General features: G+C 30.7%; 2 protein-coding genes across 2 annotated transcripts in view; one reads left to right on the top strand and one right to left on the bottom strand.

Moving 5' to 3' along the window:
- LOC124540403 (plastin-2) overlaps positions 1 to 13,046 on the bottom strand; it is a 59,931-nt gene extending 46,885 nt beyond the window's left edge. Inside the window, exon 1 of the mRNA XM_047117917.1 lies at positions 12,702 to 13,046. Within this exon, the coding sequence (XP_046973873.1) occupies positions 12,702 to 12,764 (63 nt within the window). The 5' untranslated portion in view covers positions 12,765 to 13,046. The remainder of the gene's footprint in view (positions 1 to 12,701) is intronic.
- Positions 13,047 to 14,400: 1,354 nt separating this feature from the next.
- On the top strand, positions 14,401 to 15,147 carry LOC124540551 (protein lethal(2)essential for life-like). Its single transcript, XM_047118215.1, has one exon. The coding sequence runs from the start codon at positions 14,517 to 14,519 to the stop codon at positions 15,051 to 15,053; it is 537 nt and encodes a 178-aa protein (XP_046974171.1). The 5' UTR covers positions 14,401 to 14,516; the 3' UTR covers positions 15,054 to 15,147.
- Positions 15,148 to 15,255: the final 108 nt, after the last annotated feature.

The raw sequence follows: 15,255 nt of genomic DNA, 5'->3' as shown, positions 1-15,255 counted from the left end.
TTGTTTACAGGGAAAATATAGCTAATATTTTTTATATTATTTTTCGCGACTTCAAAATAAATATACAATGAAAATTGGTGATCATATAGTTTAGTATTTAACTCAAAGAATGTTATTATTCACGTAACAATGATCATTGGTTATCTATATTGTTTTTTTTTTTTTTAAATAATGTCAAAAACCAACAATGAACACACAAAAAGTATTTATGTTGTAAATGAAACGATCACCATCAGAACTTCAACATACATTTTGCCTCGGCGTTTATTAATGTTATCAGGCAATTGTTCTAAGAATATGTATGAACCTAATCAGTGTCGTCACCAATTGAATATTATTAGCGAAATCAGAACGATGTTGATTCACCAGCTGCGACGAATATACGTTATATGTTTAAAGGACCTTTGATAGGAATGCTTACTACACAGCTATATAGTCATACACAGGATATACAGTCTGATTAATGTATAAAAAGCCCTTGATTTTGGTTGACCATTTGCTGGCAAATAAACTGCAGAGCCCGGTAGACTTTGACCTGTCCAAATATATGTTATTTTTTCTGTTGGAACCCTATTTTTATTTAAGTGTTCTAAGTTATTCCTTAATATATCAGCTATCGATGAAAGACTCGTCAAAATCGATTCATTTGGTGGTTACCTGAAACAAACAGATATAATTTTTAAATTTTAAATATTTCCTTCCAATGTTGGAATTTCATATAATCATTGATACGCACTTATAAATTTTATATTATTTAGATGTAACTAAACAGTTACTGATCTCTGTCAGAATACATTGAGACTTTTGTCGTAGTTCAACCATGTAACTGTTTATGATTATTTTTGTATGGAATAAAATAAATTATTAGTTACTTTAATTAATTTATAAATTATTTGTATAGAGATAACTTGTGAGAGGGAACAAGTGATGTTTAATTATTAAATTATTGCCTGTTGCTTAAACCAATAACATATCTTTAAATGAAGCTAATAATTTAATTTAATTGAAAATAATAAAATATACTTCGAATATTCTTATGAAATAACTTTTATCGTATCATTGATCTAAATATTTATTCTGATTAGGTCATTATCATGTTTTTTCAAGTCTAACACCTTAATGAATAGTACCAAGCACACTATATCTATGTAAGATACTGTCCCAAGAAATATTAAGGGTCGGCATTAGAAATTCGCATCCTGAATTTGATGATAGTAGGGGTTGTTTCTTAAAGGGGTTGTTCCCTTCTCTCGAAATTTACCACTCCCAACCCGCGGAAACCCATAGTTTTTTTTTAATGTGCGTTTAAAGTTACGTGTAACGGATCGATCTTTTACATTATAATTAACCTTAAATCATTATTTTTATGTTTATTAGCTTTTTTCTGTATTATATTTAACAAATACTATATTAATTTATAGTAAAAAAAACGTGTAAAAGTTTAATTTAATTTTGTAGTGAAGCGATTCTTTTGTAAAGAAAATAATAATCACCCAGAAGATTTTACGAACATGATAATAGAATACAATATAACATAAAATATAAAAAAGATCCATTTATCGCATTATTAAATTTAGTCAAGTATATATACAGATAAATGGTTCTTATAAATTTCTAAAATATACCTATTGTTGTTTCTATTTTTCACCCAAAATTAACAGCTGTGAGGGGCACAGGAGCGGCGAAGCCACTCCGGCAACAAAAATAGTAGATAGTTATAGTAGCTAAGGATAGGTTAGGTTAGGTTAGATTTTATGACCAAACGCTGCGCAAGCCGAGCGAGCGAAGCGAGCGTGCCGCGGCAGCGGCCGGCGCAGCGCCAGAAATCACATTGTATACCAATAATTGGAATTTTATATCTCTCCCCTTCCAAAATTTAACTAACAGTACGAATTTTGATGATTTTAGTATTGAAATTTAAAAATTAAAAAAAAAAAACTAATGATTTCCGCGCGGGGGGAGTGGTGGTGTAGGTACTACACCACCCCCCCTTACCCCCCACCCCTTCCCCAACCTTAAATTCGGGATGCGAATTTCTAATGCAATCCCAATATTAAAGTACAATTATTTCAAGAAACACCCGTTCGTATTACACCCTACGTGGTATCACACTAAGACCTATGAATATGGCATAAGAATCATTTGATGACAATATGAAATAGGCTAGTCTATAAGCAAATAGCCCATGATGACTAAAATAAACTGACTCATATGTTAAATTTCCATTACAATATTACGTAAAATGTAAACGTAGGTTGCGGTCAACTTTCAAGCAAAATCAAATGTAAACGAATGATTCATTACTTCACAACCACAATAAAGTAATAGTAATGTCGTCGGTCTTGTGAAAGTTTGCGGTATCGAGTAATAAAACAGCCAGATAATACGAATCGATTTACAACTACTCAATATCGATATTGTTTACGAGACAGCGTAATAAAATTTTAAATAAAACCTTTAACCACCATATAAGAAAAGTTGATCCGAAGAGAATGATTCGGGTAATCAATTGATCTCGCTGGGTAAACGGATGTGACGTCACCAATAGTCACAGGCGAGCTTGGCGCATAGTTCCAAGACTGTCGTAGCATAGCTTTGGCTCATTTTGGCTCATCTTACCCTATAACGTGGTTACAAAACCAATGAAATTTCATAAAAGAAAGCGAGAGAATACTAATGCTTTGTATCGCACAATTAAACCAGCGGAAACATTAAGTGTATAATTAATTATTGTGAGAATGCAAGTGGATAGAGAAATAACGTGATTAAATCCTGGTAAACAATGTATACGTCTTGATGCGGGCTGCTTGAAAAAGTGCAATATCTGTGCTAGACATATGCAAGTGAAAAACTTGGGTTATTTGGGTGGTAGCATGTGAAATATGGAACTATAACATCTATAAACTTAAATTTGGCAGGTAGATTTCTAATAGGATAGACATCAGCTAAGATTTTACGAAACTCTACCCCTAAAGGGGGTAAAACTGTGGTTGGAAGTTTGTGTTTGTGTTCGGTTAGTAAATATATATGAAATGGTTATAACATAGAAAATGGATTAAAAATATATATAATATTTCATCAATTGTTTCTTATGACACAATAAATCTTTGGAAGATAAAATAACATCGACTAGGAGCTGAGATGGCCCAGTGGCTAGAACGCGAGCATCTTAACCGATGATTGCGAGTTCAAACCCAGGCAAGCACCACTGTATAAATGTGCTTAATTTGTGTTTATAATTCATCTCGTGCTCGGCGGTGAAGGAAAACATCGTGAAGAAACCTGCATGTGTCTAAATTCATCGAAATTCTGCCACATGTGCATTTCACCAACCCGCATTGGAACAACGTGGTGGTATATGTTCCAAACCCTCTCATTAATGTACGCTAATGTATGCTTTACTTTACTTAACATCGATTGATTTTATATTAATTTGTTAATTATTTTTTGTACCCTTGCTTCGTTCGTGAGGACAGAAGTTTACATAAACTTTAGTTACTTATCACAGTTATATTTATGTTTATATAGCGAGCATCACTGGCATGACAAGAAAGCGCCAATACAACAATGCCGTGACATTCATAAGGTAACACTAGCGGTCAGTGGCTTTCAAACTGTACGGACAAGAGGTCACGCCTCACGCGCCGTATCAAGTAACTTGAGTCACTTGTTTTTTTTTACAAGTTGTATTGTTTAATTAAACATACACATAGAGACCACCTGAGAACATCTTAAAGCTAGTGATGATTCATATTGTTCGGTTAATAAAAACACGCAACGTTTAGAGAGAGAGAGAAGTATATGCCTCTCTTTCTATCCCGATACGCTACTGTTGACATAACTCAGAAGTATCTTTAGTAAAAAAAAAACGACAACGACGACTATAATATAAACCACTAATATAACATATACACATGTTATCCTATTCATAACATCTATCTATTTTTTTATATGAATATAAATAAACAAAATTAGTCTAGTCAAATAATAGTTCATTGACCGAGGCAATTTGTTTTCATTGGAAAATATAAAAATATCTCTTAAAACCGTTTTGAGAAATCTATTTAATTTCATAACTACAACATTACATGGAAACAGTATCAGTTATTCATAGTTGAATCAAAATCCAAAATCCTTGTAACGAAACAGACACTGAATATGATACAGAGTGAATATTTTTAAAAAAATGATCCTCAATGTTTACAATTAGATACATTATAATAATATAAATGCGAAAATATCTCTTATATAAAAAAATTATATCCATTAACCTCTTCACGCTTAAACAGCTGAATCGATGTTGATGATATTTGATATGAAAATAGTGTTCGTCCTGGGACATAGGCTTTTTTAATTCACTTCTCTAAATGGTTCACAAAATTTCAAAATTGTATGAAGGTAGTTTTTGGTAAATTTAGCGCGGGTTAAGCCGCAGCTCCAAAGTATCTTTGAATTGAACCATAATACCTTTAACATAAGATGCTTTATATAAAGTTTTCGTATACAAAGCGTCAACGCAAGAAATCAGATCTACAACACAGTTGTAACGCTAAACCAGCTTCGGTCACTGGCATTCAAAACTGTGCCGAGACTGAGGTCATATCGAATAACTTATCACCGCTATCCTTACACTGCGATATATTTAACGTACAATGAATTAAAAAAAAACATAATACACATCTACTAATATTATAAATGTATCATACACGGCGAAATACTGAACAAGATTTAATGAAAGTACGTAGGAAGCTTGAACTCCAACGAAAAAACATATGATTTTTTAAGCCTGCAACCTGAAGATCATCCCCTAAAATGAAAGCGAAGCCGTGAGACACTGCTAGTACTACTGATAATTACAAAAGTTTTTAGTTCTATCGGCGCCTAATATAAATATAAGTCTTTAGAAGTCATCTTATTTAACTAATGTATGATATTTAATACTTTTTTTTTATGAAATAGGTGGCAAACGAGCAAGAGGCTCACCTGATGGAAAAAGAATACCACCGCTAATGGACATCTGCCATTTTATAATTAATAGAGGAACATTGCACCACATGGCACGATCAATAATAATTGAATTGTTTTTAATTATCTCTTTAATTTATTGGACGGATAAGAGTAACTACTTAGTATGTTTAATTATAGTGGCGTTTTTTTCTTTCTTACTGGTAACTTTATGTGCAATACAATCTTGTACAAATATTAAAATATTACATTATACTAAAGTATATCTAAATATTATCTGCTTTGACATTTATAGAGCAGCAGGTTTAATGAAAGCTTTTTTTAAATTTTAATATACATATGCTCTGTTAATTTTGAAGTCGGTTTTAATATAAGTAATTTAATTTAACGCAAAGAAATACAAGGTGTTATAAGTCACTTTCCTCACACACAAGCCACAAAGTGATCATAAAAGTTTTTAAGTACATATATGGTATACATATAGGTGTTTTTATCAGTAATAAATTGTATACTCGCAAAGTTCGTGACGCGATACGCCTCGCGGATTTATTTCATCGATCGTAACGGTACATGTGTTAAAAGAATAATGCGTGTTTTAGTTGATTCTGATTCTGTTGTGTTTTCAATGAAGCAAGCAATCGACGTTTTTTTTTAATAGATAGTTTAGGGACTGGATGATGAGGAATTCATCCCAGAAATTTGTATGTGAAAAATAGTAACCATCTTCACCTTACATAGTAAATATGTTTATTTTCAATAGAAAGTAAATGATTATTTTAATATTTTTTGTAAAAGAATAAAAAACCTAACTCATTACAATTTATGAATTCTGTCTTTCCTTAATGTTGCCATTAAAAAAAACATATGACAAATAGTAAGTTTTGTAATTGAGCATTAACTGACGTTACTTTAATCATATAGCTTATTTTTTTATGTCTTTTGTGTATGGCAACTTCACGTCACTTATGACACGTGCGAATACAACTTATTGTGAACATGCTTGAGAATTCGTCAGTTTGACTCGTGTACATGGCAGCTGTCATTGGCGTGCTTTTTTTTTAAATTTAAACAAGGGCCACGTGTTCAATTTAGTTGTACGATGTATACATAAACGTTCTGAGAATAGAATAAAAACGATACTTGTAATTGGCAGTTTATCTTTTCTTTCCCCTTGGCAAAGGTATTACACCATACAGCCTCGTGTTTAGTTCTATCCTATATTCCTTTAAATTGTGGCACCAAGCCATGTCTTTCTTGTATTGACAGTTTTATATCGTATCTGTCATTAGCCTGCATTTTTTTGTTTGTATAAACAAAGTAATTGTACTGGTGCCAAATAAATTGTCAATTTGAAAGGGGGAGAAGCGAATACGTCTTCGATTAAATCAACATTGATCGGAATTCGATGTCACTCGGCAGGTAATCGAGTTAATGATCACGCTTCTCTAGACTATATATAAAATTGCAACATGTTTTTAATGCTACAGAGTCTTCTCCATTTCTTCCGTCTTATCCGTCCTTTTGCGTATGACTAAGGAAGAAAATTTCAAAGACAAAGTGACACGTTTACATTTTAAGAAGTTTTATGAAAATATAAAGTTATACTATATAATAAAGTTATATATATAACTGATTGTTTTTTGTAAGTTGGTAGTTTTGAATATTTTTTTCTAACAACAAGATAATCCTTGTAAAACTGTGTTTGCATTACGTAATAAACCACAAGTGTTTTATTGTGCTATATTTTCAATTTGAATAACAAATAAGAGTTGATACTAGGAATATATTTATTAACGAGATTGTTTGTCCTATCATTATTTCTAGATGTCCTTGATATGTAATTATACATACGTGAAGATAAATATTGATATGTTAACCACCAACTCGCATCGGAATGGCATGGTGGGATAAGCTCAAAATTGAGAAGGCTTTATCCAAGTTATATTATGGGACATTTTAAGACTATTGCTTTACATTTAGACCTCAACTTTACTGTCTAATCTAAGATGTAATACGAAACGAAAATAATATTAAATAAAATTAGCATAATATATCCTTTAATAATTGTATTTAATATAATTTTATTTCTGAACCGTAATGGATAAAATATACTGGGCTGAAAACAAGCTCAAAACTTCTAAGACTTTTCGGCATAAAGTTTATCAATAAAAAACAAAAACGTTCGAAGGACTAATAAAATTTCTGTACCGAAATCGATTAGTCGTCGGAAATTGTCACAATTATTATACTTTACTTTATTTTAATTTAGCATTATTAGCTTTTTTTTTATTTTAACTTGCAACCCCAGACTCTACCACCATGCCAGTCATTTAATTTGAAAATCGAACGTTATTACTCAAGACTCAACAGATTAAAAAAGTGGAACCAATATAGAACGCAGTATAAATAATTGAAAAAGAATTATTATGTTCAAGTAGTTCGAATACATTTCTTATTGGTTGTTTTATAAGTCCTAGCTACTGTGTTGCGTCATAAGGTAGGACAAAGGCTGGAGTGACCACATTCCAAACCAAGGTCGATGCACATCGCTCCGCGGATAAACTTGTAACTTGTAATTAAAATATGTGAATTTTAGATCAGCTAAGCGCTGTCAAGCGATTAATAGAAATCTTCTCAACTTTTTTTTTCTTTGTGATGAATGCGCTGGATTATGACGATTTTGCTTTTCAAAACAGATTAAATTTTAAGGCGTTATAAACAACTACATGGTAAATAAAATGTCTTGAATATTAATTTGTTTATGTTTTATTTGTTACTATTTTTTTTTAAACTTTATACAGTAAGTCACAAAGCAAAGCACACATAACAATCATTTCAATTCAATTATTGCATTTGTCTCTTATTATTTTTCTTCATTACCTTCATATAAATAGACAAAGACAAAACGATCAGTATACCTTTCAGTCTTGCTTATCAAACCTTTTTTTTTATTATTTTAAACTATTTATAGATTTATGTTTTATCAATATAAAAAAATTGCAACAAAAGTAGAAAAACGAAAGATTATGGTCTTATTGTGATCCCTTTTTGAACACTAAGCTTTATTCAGAGAATTGTCTCAAATTTCCGCAAAATTCTTTTGTTTCAATTCTGTATTATCAAATCGACATAGCAACTTCTAGTATGAGTCACAGATATATAAGATAAGGACTTAAAATTTAAACGGGATCTTCATTGCGTGATGTAGATACAGAATAAAAATTCAAAGACACTGCAATATCTTTATCTCCGTACAATTGATCCTATCAATGTGTTAAGTTATCAGTCGGCAATTGACGCAGATGGTGAAGTAACAAGATGATTTACGGATTTTGATAGTAATCTAAGGCGTTTGATTGGGTTCAAGATAAATCATTAGTCAGGGTGTAATTTCCATTATCAAATTGTCACTTATACGACGATCTCACTCGTGAAATGTTGACATTTGACTTATAGTGATACGTTACGATACGTATATTCTCTATATATTTAATTTTAGTCAATGTCACATATCCATTCCGAGATTTCACACTCGTGTTCTGTGGTGAGATTCGAGCTTCTTTTTACAGAATAACCCTTCAGTTGTGGTGTGGTTGAAGTTGGAATATAATCAGGAACGTACTACAACCTTTATATGTTAGTAGAATTGCCCAGGAAGCTACGTCACAATCATTTTAGAGAATCAAATATTTAGGACACCAAGACAAAGGAGATCTTGATGTTTTGTTGAGATAATACAAACATCTCCCTCGAAACAACGGACATAGATATATATTATTTCCTACTAACATATATGAGTAAATAGTATATGTATTGAAATAAATACAGCCTCTCGGTAATATATATATTTTTTAAATAACTTAAACAACAAAATGGTAGCAGTAAATTAAACCAAGATTGCTTAATGGTCATAGTCTTTAATTACTCATGTACCATAAATTATTATTATGTGTCAAACTCGGTAAGGCGTTATGACGCATCATAGATAAACACTAGCTAAACGGCAGACCGGTTTATGACGTCACCGTTTGGGAAATAAGTCTAAATATCAATATTGCCTATCTAATCCATTTCATCATACTTGTAAGTTATCAATAATAAATAATAATAGTTTATTGTTTGCATCGACATGTATGGAATGCACTTAACATACATATATAATATACTCTCTTTGATTGCGTAGTTATCGTACAGAGATTGTAAAGTCAATAAAGTTTGTACTTAATAAACCTTTTAAAAAAAAGCATTTAAAAATATGTAGGTTTTACAATATGGACTATATCTATCTATATATGGATTAACAAACATCTAAAATCACAAACTTTCGCATTTACAATAATAATTTATTATCTATACATAATAAAACAATATATAAATGGAACCAGAAATCATAGATTATCTCTCCAAGATAATCTATCCAGCCACCCAAGAGGTTGAGCAAGTTAATCATGTAAATATACTTATGAAGGTACCTTTACCATTACCATTATACATAAGTTTCATGTTGGTGGGGCTTTTTCTGGAAAGTCCAGAACATACTACATTCCACCAACAAACAGCAATATTTAGTATTGTCTTTTAAATTCAAAATGAACTAGCACGAAGGACGTAATACATACAGCCAACATGTAACCTATTTTACCTCGTATACATAATAAAGAAAAAAAAGCTATGTACAATATGAAAACCGACACATCAAAGTAGTGTCTATAATTTACAAATTACCTTTCCATATATTATGACAACGTCGAGTATATTTTCTGAATAAGTTATTTCCTTACATGGTCTTGTTTTAACTCCGTAAAATCTTTATAAGCAGTACCGTTCAAGGTAATGACTCATACCGGAAACCTTTTAGCCTACAAGGGTCACGCCGAAATTGTGACCGCATTCTTAGTGAATTTATCATTTTTTAAAGCGATGATCAATTAAATATGAATATAATAAAATGTATAAAATATCTGTTGGCTATGTATATTATTATAACGCTTTCACTAGAGCACCGGATCAATGTTATTTGAAACGTAACTCAAATTCGATTTTTAAATGTGACTTAAAATCCACCCAAGAGGTATTATAGTTATTATAGTTTTGTGAAAATATAAAGTCTAAGTTCAATTGTCTGTGGTGTTTATTAATCTGTAACGTGCGTTTGGACGTTTCGACGATAGTAAACATTGAATATAAACAATGCAATAGCTACTCAAAGCCTCAGTCTAAGAGGTAACATAAACACCATTAATGGCTGACGTTACCAAGAAAGTTTGTTTATACAAAGAAATCGGCATTTTTTCACGTTTCAAAACATGTGTTGTTACACTATAGATTGGTTCGTACAGATTAAACAATTATAGATTACAATATTATATTATTATATGCAATAAATATATAATAGTCTTACGACAAGCAGTAAAACAATACAATACATATTACATAGTTGATCTACTAACCTTAAGCTTAAAAATTCTATCGTGGTGTTTTCGAATTTATTGTATTGTATATTATTTAACCAAAAATATAAATAATAATTAACATAAATGACTTTTCATCTTGAATTTCACTGTTCATTCTCGCAGATTTTTTCGTACTAATATTCGTATATAAGAACCACGTGGTATTGCTGAATAGAGCCGATCAATACAATACAGACGTCTAGGGCGAGACGAGTCTTAGTTTCTACTTGCTAGACTTAGATTTCTACACGTAACAATTTAGAAAAAAATATTACAAAATTTAAAAAAAAAGAAGTGTTTACAAGAAGTGCTGTCATCATTTTTTATCTGTTAATTAAAAATCGTAATAATAAGATTACACAAGCTTGATATTTGTATTGAATCATAATAAAATTTTTAATTTAGAAATACAATTTTTTTCATTGTCGACGTCATAGTCCTTGTGTAGATGATTCCAAAATATTTTTTTTTTTTTCAAACTTCTTTACTAAATTTTCTACATAAGTAATAATAATTTTATATTTAATGCTGATTATCTTTTTAATAAACAATTTAATAAATATTAGGATAATCAATTAAATAAAATTACTGAGTTTAACATTATTTTAATATTTTTGGCACTTTATATGTCTTTCCTAAAGAAATCTAACATGTTTTTCTCAAATCAGGAAAAAATTTATAAATCAGTAAACTATACTCATTGTATAGTAATTGACAAAAAATAGAAAAAAAATATTTTCAGCAATACAATGCAAGTAAGTATTCTTGCATAATTCCCATAAAAAAAATCAATGCAATAAGGATACAATTTGGTTATTGCCTGTACACTGGACAATACGGTGTCAAGGCAAGATGTCTACAAGTTTAGAATACTAAATAGTGTTGTAACGCAAAATTGCCTCATGGGTAATGTATAATGTATGACGCATACGTGGAGAATTTGTTACATTACACGACCTGTGTTTGCATCCCTACTTGTCATTTAAAGTGACGATAAAGCTTTTAGTGTTCCAAAGTATTTGATAAAATTCATTTTAGAGTTCATTTTAAACTTTTAACAAATAACAGGTTCCCAAATTATCTTATAATCTTTATAGATATCAATACAAATCCATCGATTCATACGATAATTCATAGATCGATTACATTGGATGGGATTGAGAATTTTTTATTTTAATAATGGATTCGGGGCAACTTTTTTTTTGTTAAAAGATTGTCTGCAATTTTAAAACATAAACAAATCCACCTGTCTTGTTTAAAAAAAAACTGTTTACAGATATAATAAAAAAAAAAAATCATAATAAATATTATTTGTACAAGTAAGTACTTTATCAAATATTCCTTTTGCATTTTGAATAAGTATGTAGTGGCATTTTAAATCTTATATCAATATGTTAGAAACGACACCTCCATTTAAGATAAGTACTATCATTAGTTTGCTATCTTGTCATGAACTACTGATAGCCTGTTATTATTTACCGAAGGACGTTTGATTGATATTTTTTTATGAAAGTAAAAGTAATTTAAATTTTTTGAAATTATGAATTGCTAACAGTAAAAAATATAATAAAATTATATTATAATAAATATGATATAGATATGATAGTAAATTTCAGGACACTACTTAGATTTGTGCTAAAATATTATAACAAGACAATATTTATTTCGAAATTTGGAAAAATTTGATAAAGCATTAATAAATATTTGTTTTAAGTAAGTAAAAAATAAGTGTATGTTAAAAGTTATATTATTATCATTACATTATAATGAAAATAGGATTTATATCAAATAATAACTAAAATGTAGTAACGCAATAATATATACAATTATAATTAAATTAATTTACGACGAAATCTTCGTTACTGATTAGTATTTAATAAACATTAACATAATTATACAATGCAAATTTATTTAAAATTATTTATTAAACATTTTTCTCAGTGTTATTAATAGATGTAGCTTTTAAATAAAAAAACATAATTGTATTCACTAACTACTTTTCGAATTTCAGAGCATATATAAAGTAAATTGGTACTTTTTTTTTCAATATATTAGTGTTTTATATTCACGCCTTAAAACGTCTTTATATCGACCACACGCGGACTCAAGCCTAAGCAAGCTAAAATTCTCTGGTAGACTCCTTAAACGGCGAACAAACTCGATTATTGCAAGAGGCGGCATGTGTACCATAATCTCAGAGTAGGAATAAACACCCTACTGAACTTGCGCATTTGCCTGCCATGCCCATGCCGGCTAATAACATGAAATAAAATCTATTCATACCTGTGAAAACTGTTCCCTTATGTCGGCTAACTCCTCGTCGGTCAATTTTGAATTGTCTGCCATTGTCGCACAATTAATATCACAAAAACAAAAATCACAACATCTACTGTAAAGTACCGCAGGTGTATAAAAGTAGTGTTAAATCACTTTAGTCTTAAATTAATAAGTATGTATAAAATACGGTATATAAATCACAGCACACCTTATTATTTATAAAAAAAGACGCACAGAATTTATCACAATTTCACAGTCTACAGTGTCTTGCGGTAATACGTTTACTACGAAAGTACGAAACTCAAGTCTACGTAGATGCCGATGAACGACCAATGGATAGCCTAGGCTACCTTGAGTCTTCGCTTTTCGATAGAACAAGATAATTGCCATTAGTAATAATATATTTTATTACTAATGGCAATTTGGTAAAATAAAATTATAAATAAATTAAATTAAATTTATAACATTAAGAGACATATTTAATTTATACTTCAATTATTTTTTATACTATAAATTATTGTATTACAAATAAATGTATTAAAGTAGTTTACAGTTGTATGGATAGATGGCAGTATAAGTCAAATGTAATTTAATTATTCCAAATGGTTTTACTACTGCACAACAGATGTCGCATTGAAATTCTAGAATTATCTCGAAAGTTTAAGGTACCAAGTCTCTTATAATTTTTAACAAAGGGTCGCTTCAAACCAATTCCGAAAATTGTTAATCTTAGTGAATATTTGATAACTTATTTATTTACTTTTGTAATTTATTTTCATTATGAAGTTACTTAAACGACATGTACATTGAAAGCGGTGTGGAGATTATTGGAATTTCCTATACATGATAGACATCCTACTGTTGAGAAGTTAGCCATACATATAGAAAACGGCCAAAGAGTTAACTTTTCACCGGACAATATTCAAAGAATAGCGGAAAATCCACCAAAAATAACTCTCACTGTGGTGGTTAGTTAAACATTGGCTTATCTTAAAAATATTTAGCGTCCAACGAAGTGATCATGGGCAGACTATAACAAAACAACAAAATTTCTATAAACGTAGCGACGTTTGACGTATTTGATGTTGATAATCAAAAAAATTACTATCGAACGGTTCACAAGTGGTTGTTTTGGATTCAAGAATTGTAGCATATTCATTATCATTATATAAATTCATAAAAATAAAAATACATTTTATTTAATTATAGCTAGTAATACTCTATACAAATAACTGCAACTAAGAATATAATTAATTATACAATAAATAGAAGAGAACACAAACTTAAATAAAAGTTATTAGAATAATAATAATAAAAAAGCAATTACCTACTAATTATTACGAAAACATCATTATTTAACCAAAGAAAATATTTAGTTTCAATTGCATCAAACGTATATTTGTTGTTTTTAAGGATAATAAATATCGACCTAGTATTATTTATAAATAAATATTTAACGCCACTAAAAAAATTCAATAAAAAAGAACTTTGTACTAAAAATTTACCTTATTTGCCTATAATAACTAAATGTAATAATTACAATAATATTAATTAAAGCCACCGTTAATTCAGTCCGAATAAAAAATATATCAAATGCAGCCCCCATTTGAGAAGCCCTGACTTTGAATAGCTCGTTCTCGAACGCTCGACTCTCGAACGTTCTACGTACGACTAGAATCACGTCTGCGCGTTTAAATACGCGATTCAAGCGCTGCTCTGTATCATTTGTAAACAAGCAAGCGTACGAATCTCTCGACTTGTGCACAGCGATTTTGGCGCGATATTTCAATTTAATCTGAAGCAGACCCTGAATTATTAGAAATGGCTCTACTACCATTTTTGTTGGATTACGAACTTGAGCGTCCTCGCCGCCTAATAGACCAGCACTTTGGGTTGGGATTAACTCCTGATGACCTCCTGGGCGTTGTTGCCGGGCCTATGGTCAATCGTGAGTATTACAGACCCTGGCGTCACCTCGCCGCAGCGGCACGGGATGTCGGATCCAGTATTAAGAACGACAAAGACAAATTTCAAGTGAATCTCGACGTTCAACATTTCAACCCTGAAGAGATCAGTGTTAAGACTGCGGATGGTTACATTGTCGTCGAAGGCAAACACGAGGAGAAGAAAGATCAGCATGGCTTTATTTCTCGCCAATTCACACGCCGGTATGCCATTCCCGAGGGCTGTACTCCAGAGACTGTTGAATCGCGTTTGTCATCTGATGGTGTGCTAACTATCACGGCTCCACGGAAGGTGCCTCCAGCGATCCAGGGTGAACGTTCGGTACCTATCACGCAGACTGGTCCAGTCCGGAAGGAAGTAAAGGATCAGGCGAATGGTGACAAAGCCGAGTAAAGTTACGTTTTTCAGTATTTTATTTTAAGTCATTCCTCATGTTACGTTCTTATAAGACTGATTAATTTCAATAAAATGTTTTGTGTTCGTATAATTCATGGCTTTTATTTATTATCTAACAGTTTCTTATGAATCATAGTGGTAAGTGTTTTCAATTTGTTCAAATAATTTAGTTTCGAGGCTCAAAATTTATATTAACAAT

This window comes from Vanessa cardui, chromosome 25, assembly GCF_905220365.1.
Source record: "Vanessa cardui chromosome 25, ilVanCard2.1, whole genome shotgun sequence".
Lineage (NCBI taxonomy): Eukaryota > Metazoa > Arthropoda > Insecta > Lepidoptera > Nymphalidae > Vanessa > Vanessa cardui.
The sequence above is the reverse complement of the archived record's forward strand: the minus strand, read 5'-3'. Positions and strand labels throughout refer to the sequence as shown.

Excerpts from the sequence above, each read along its gene's own strand:
- LOC124540551 (XM_047118215.1), top strand. The coding sequence starts at position 14,517 with ATGGCTCTACTACCATTTTTGTTGGATTACGAACTTGAGCGTCCTCGC.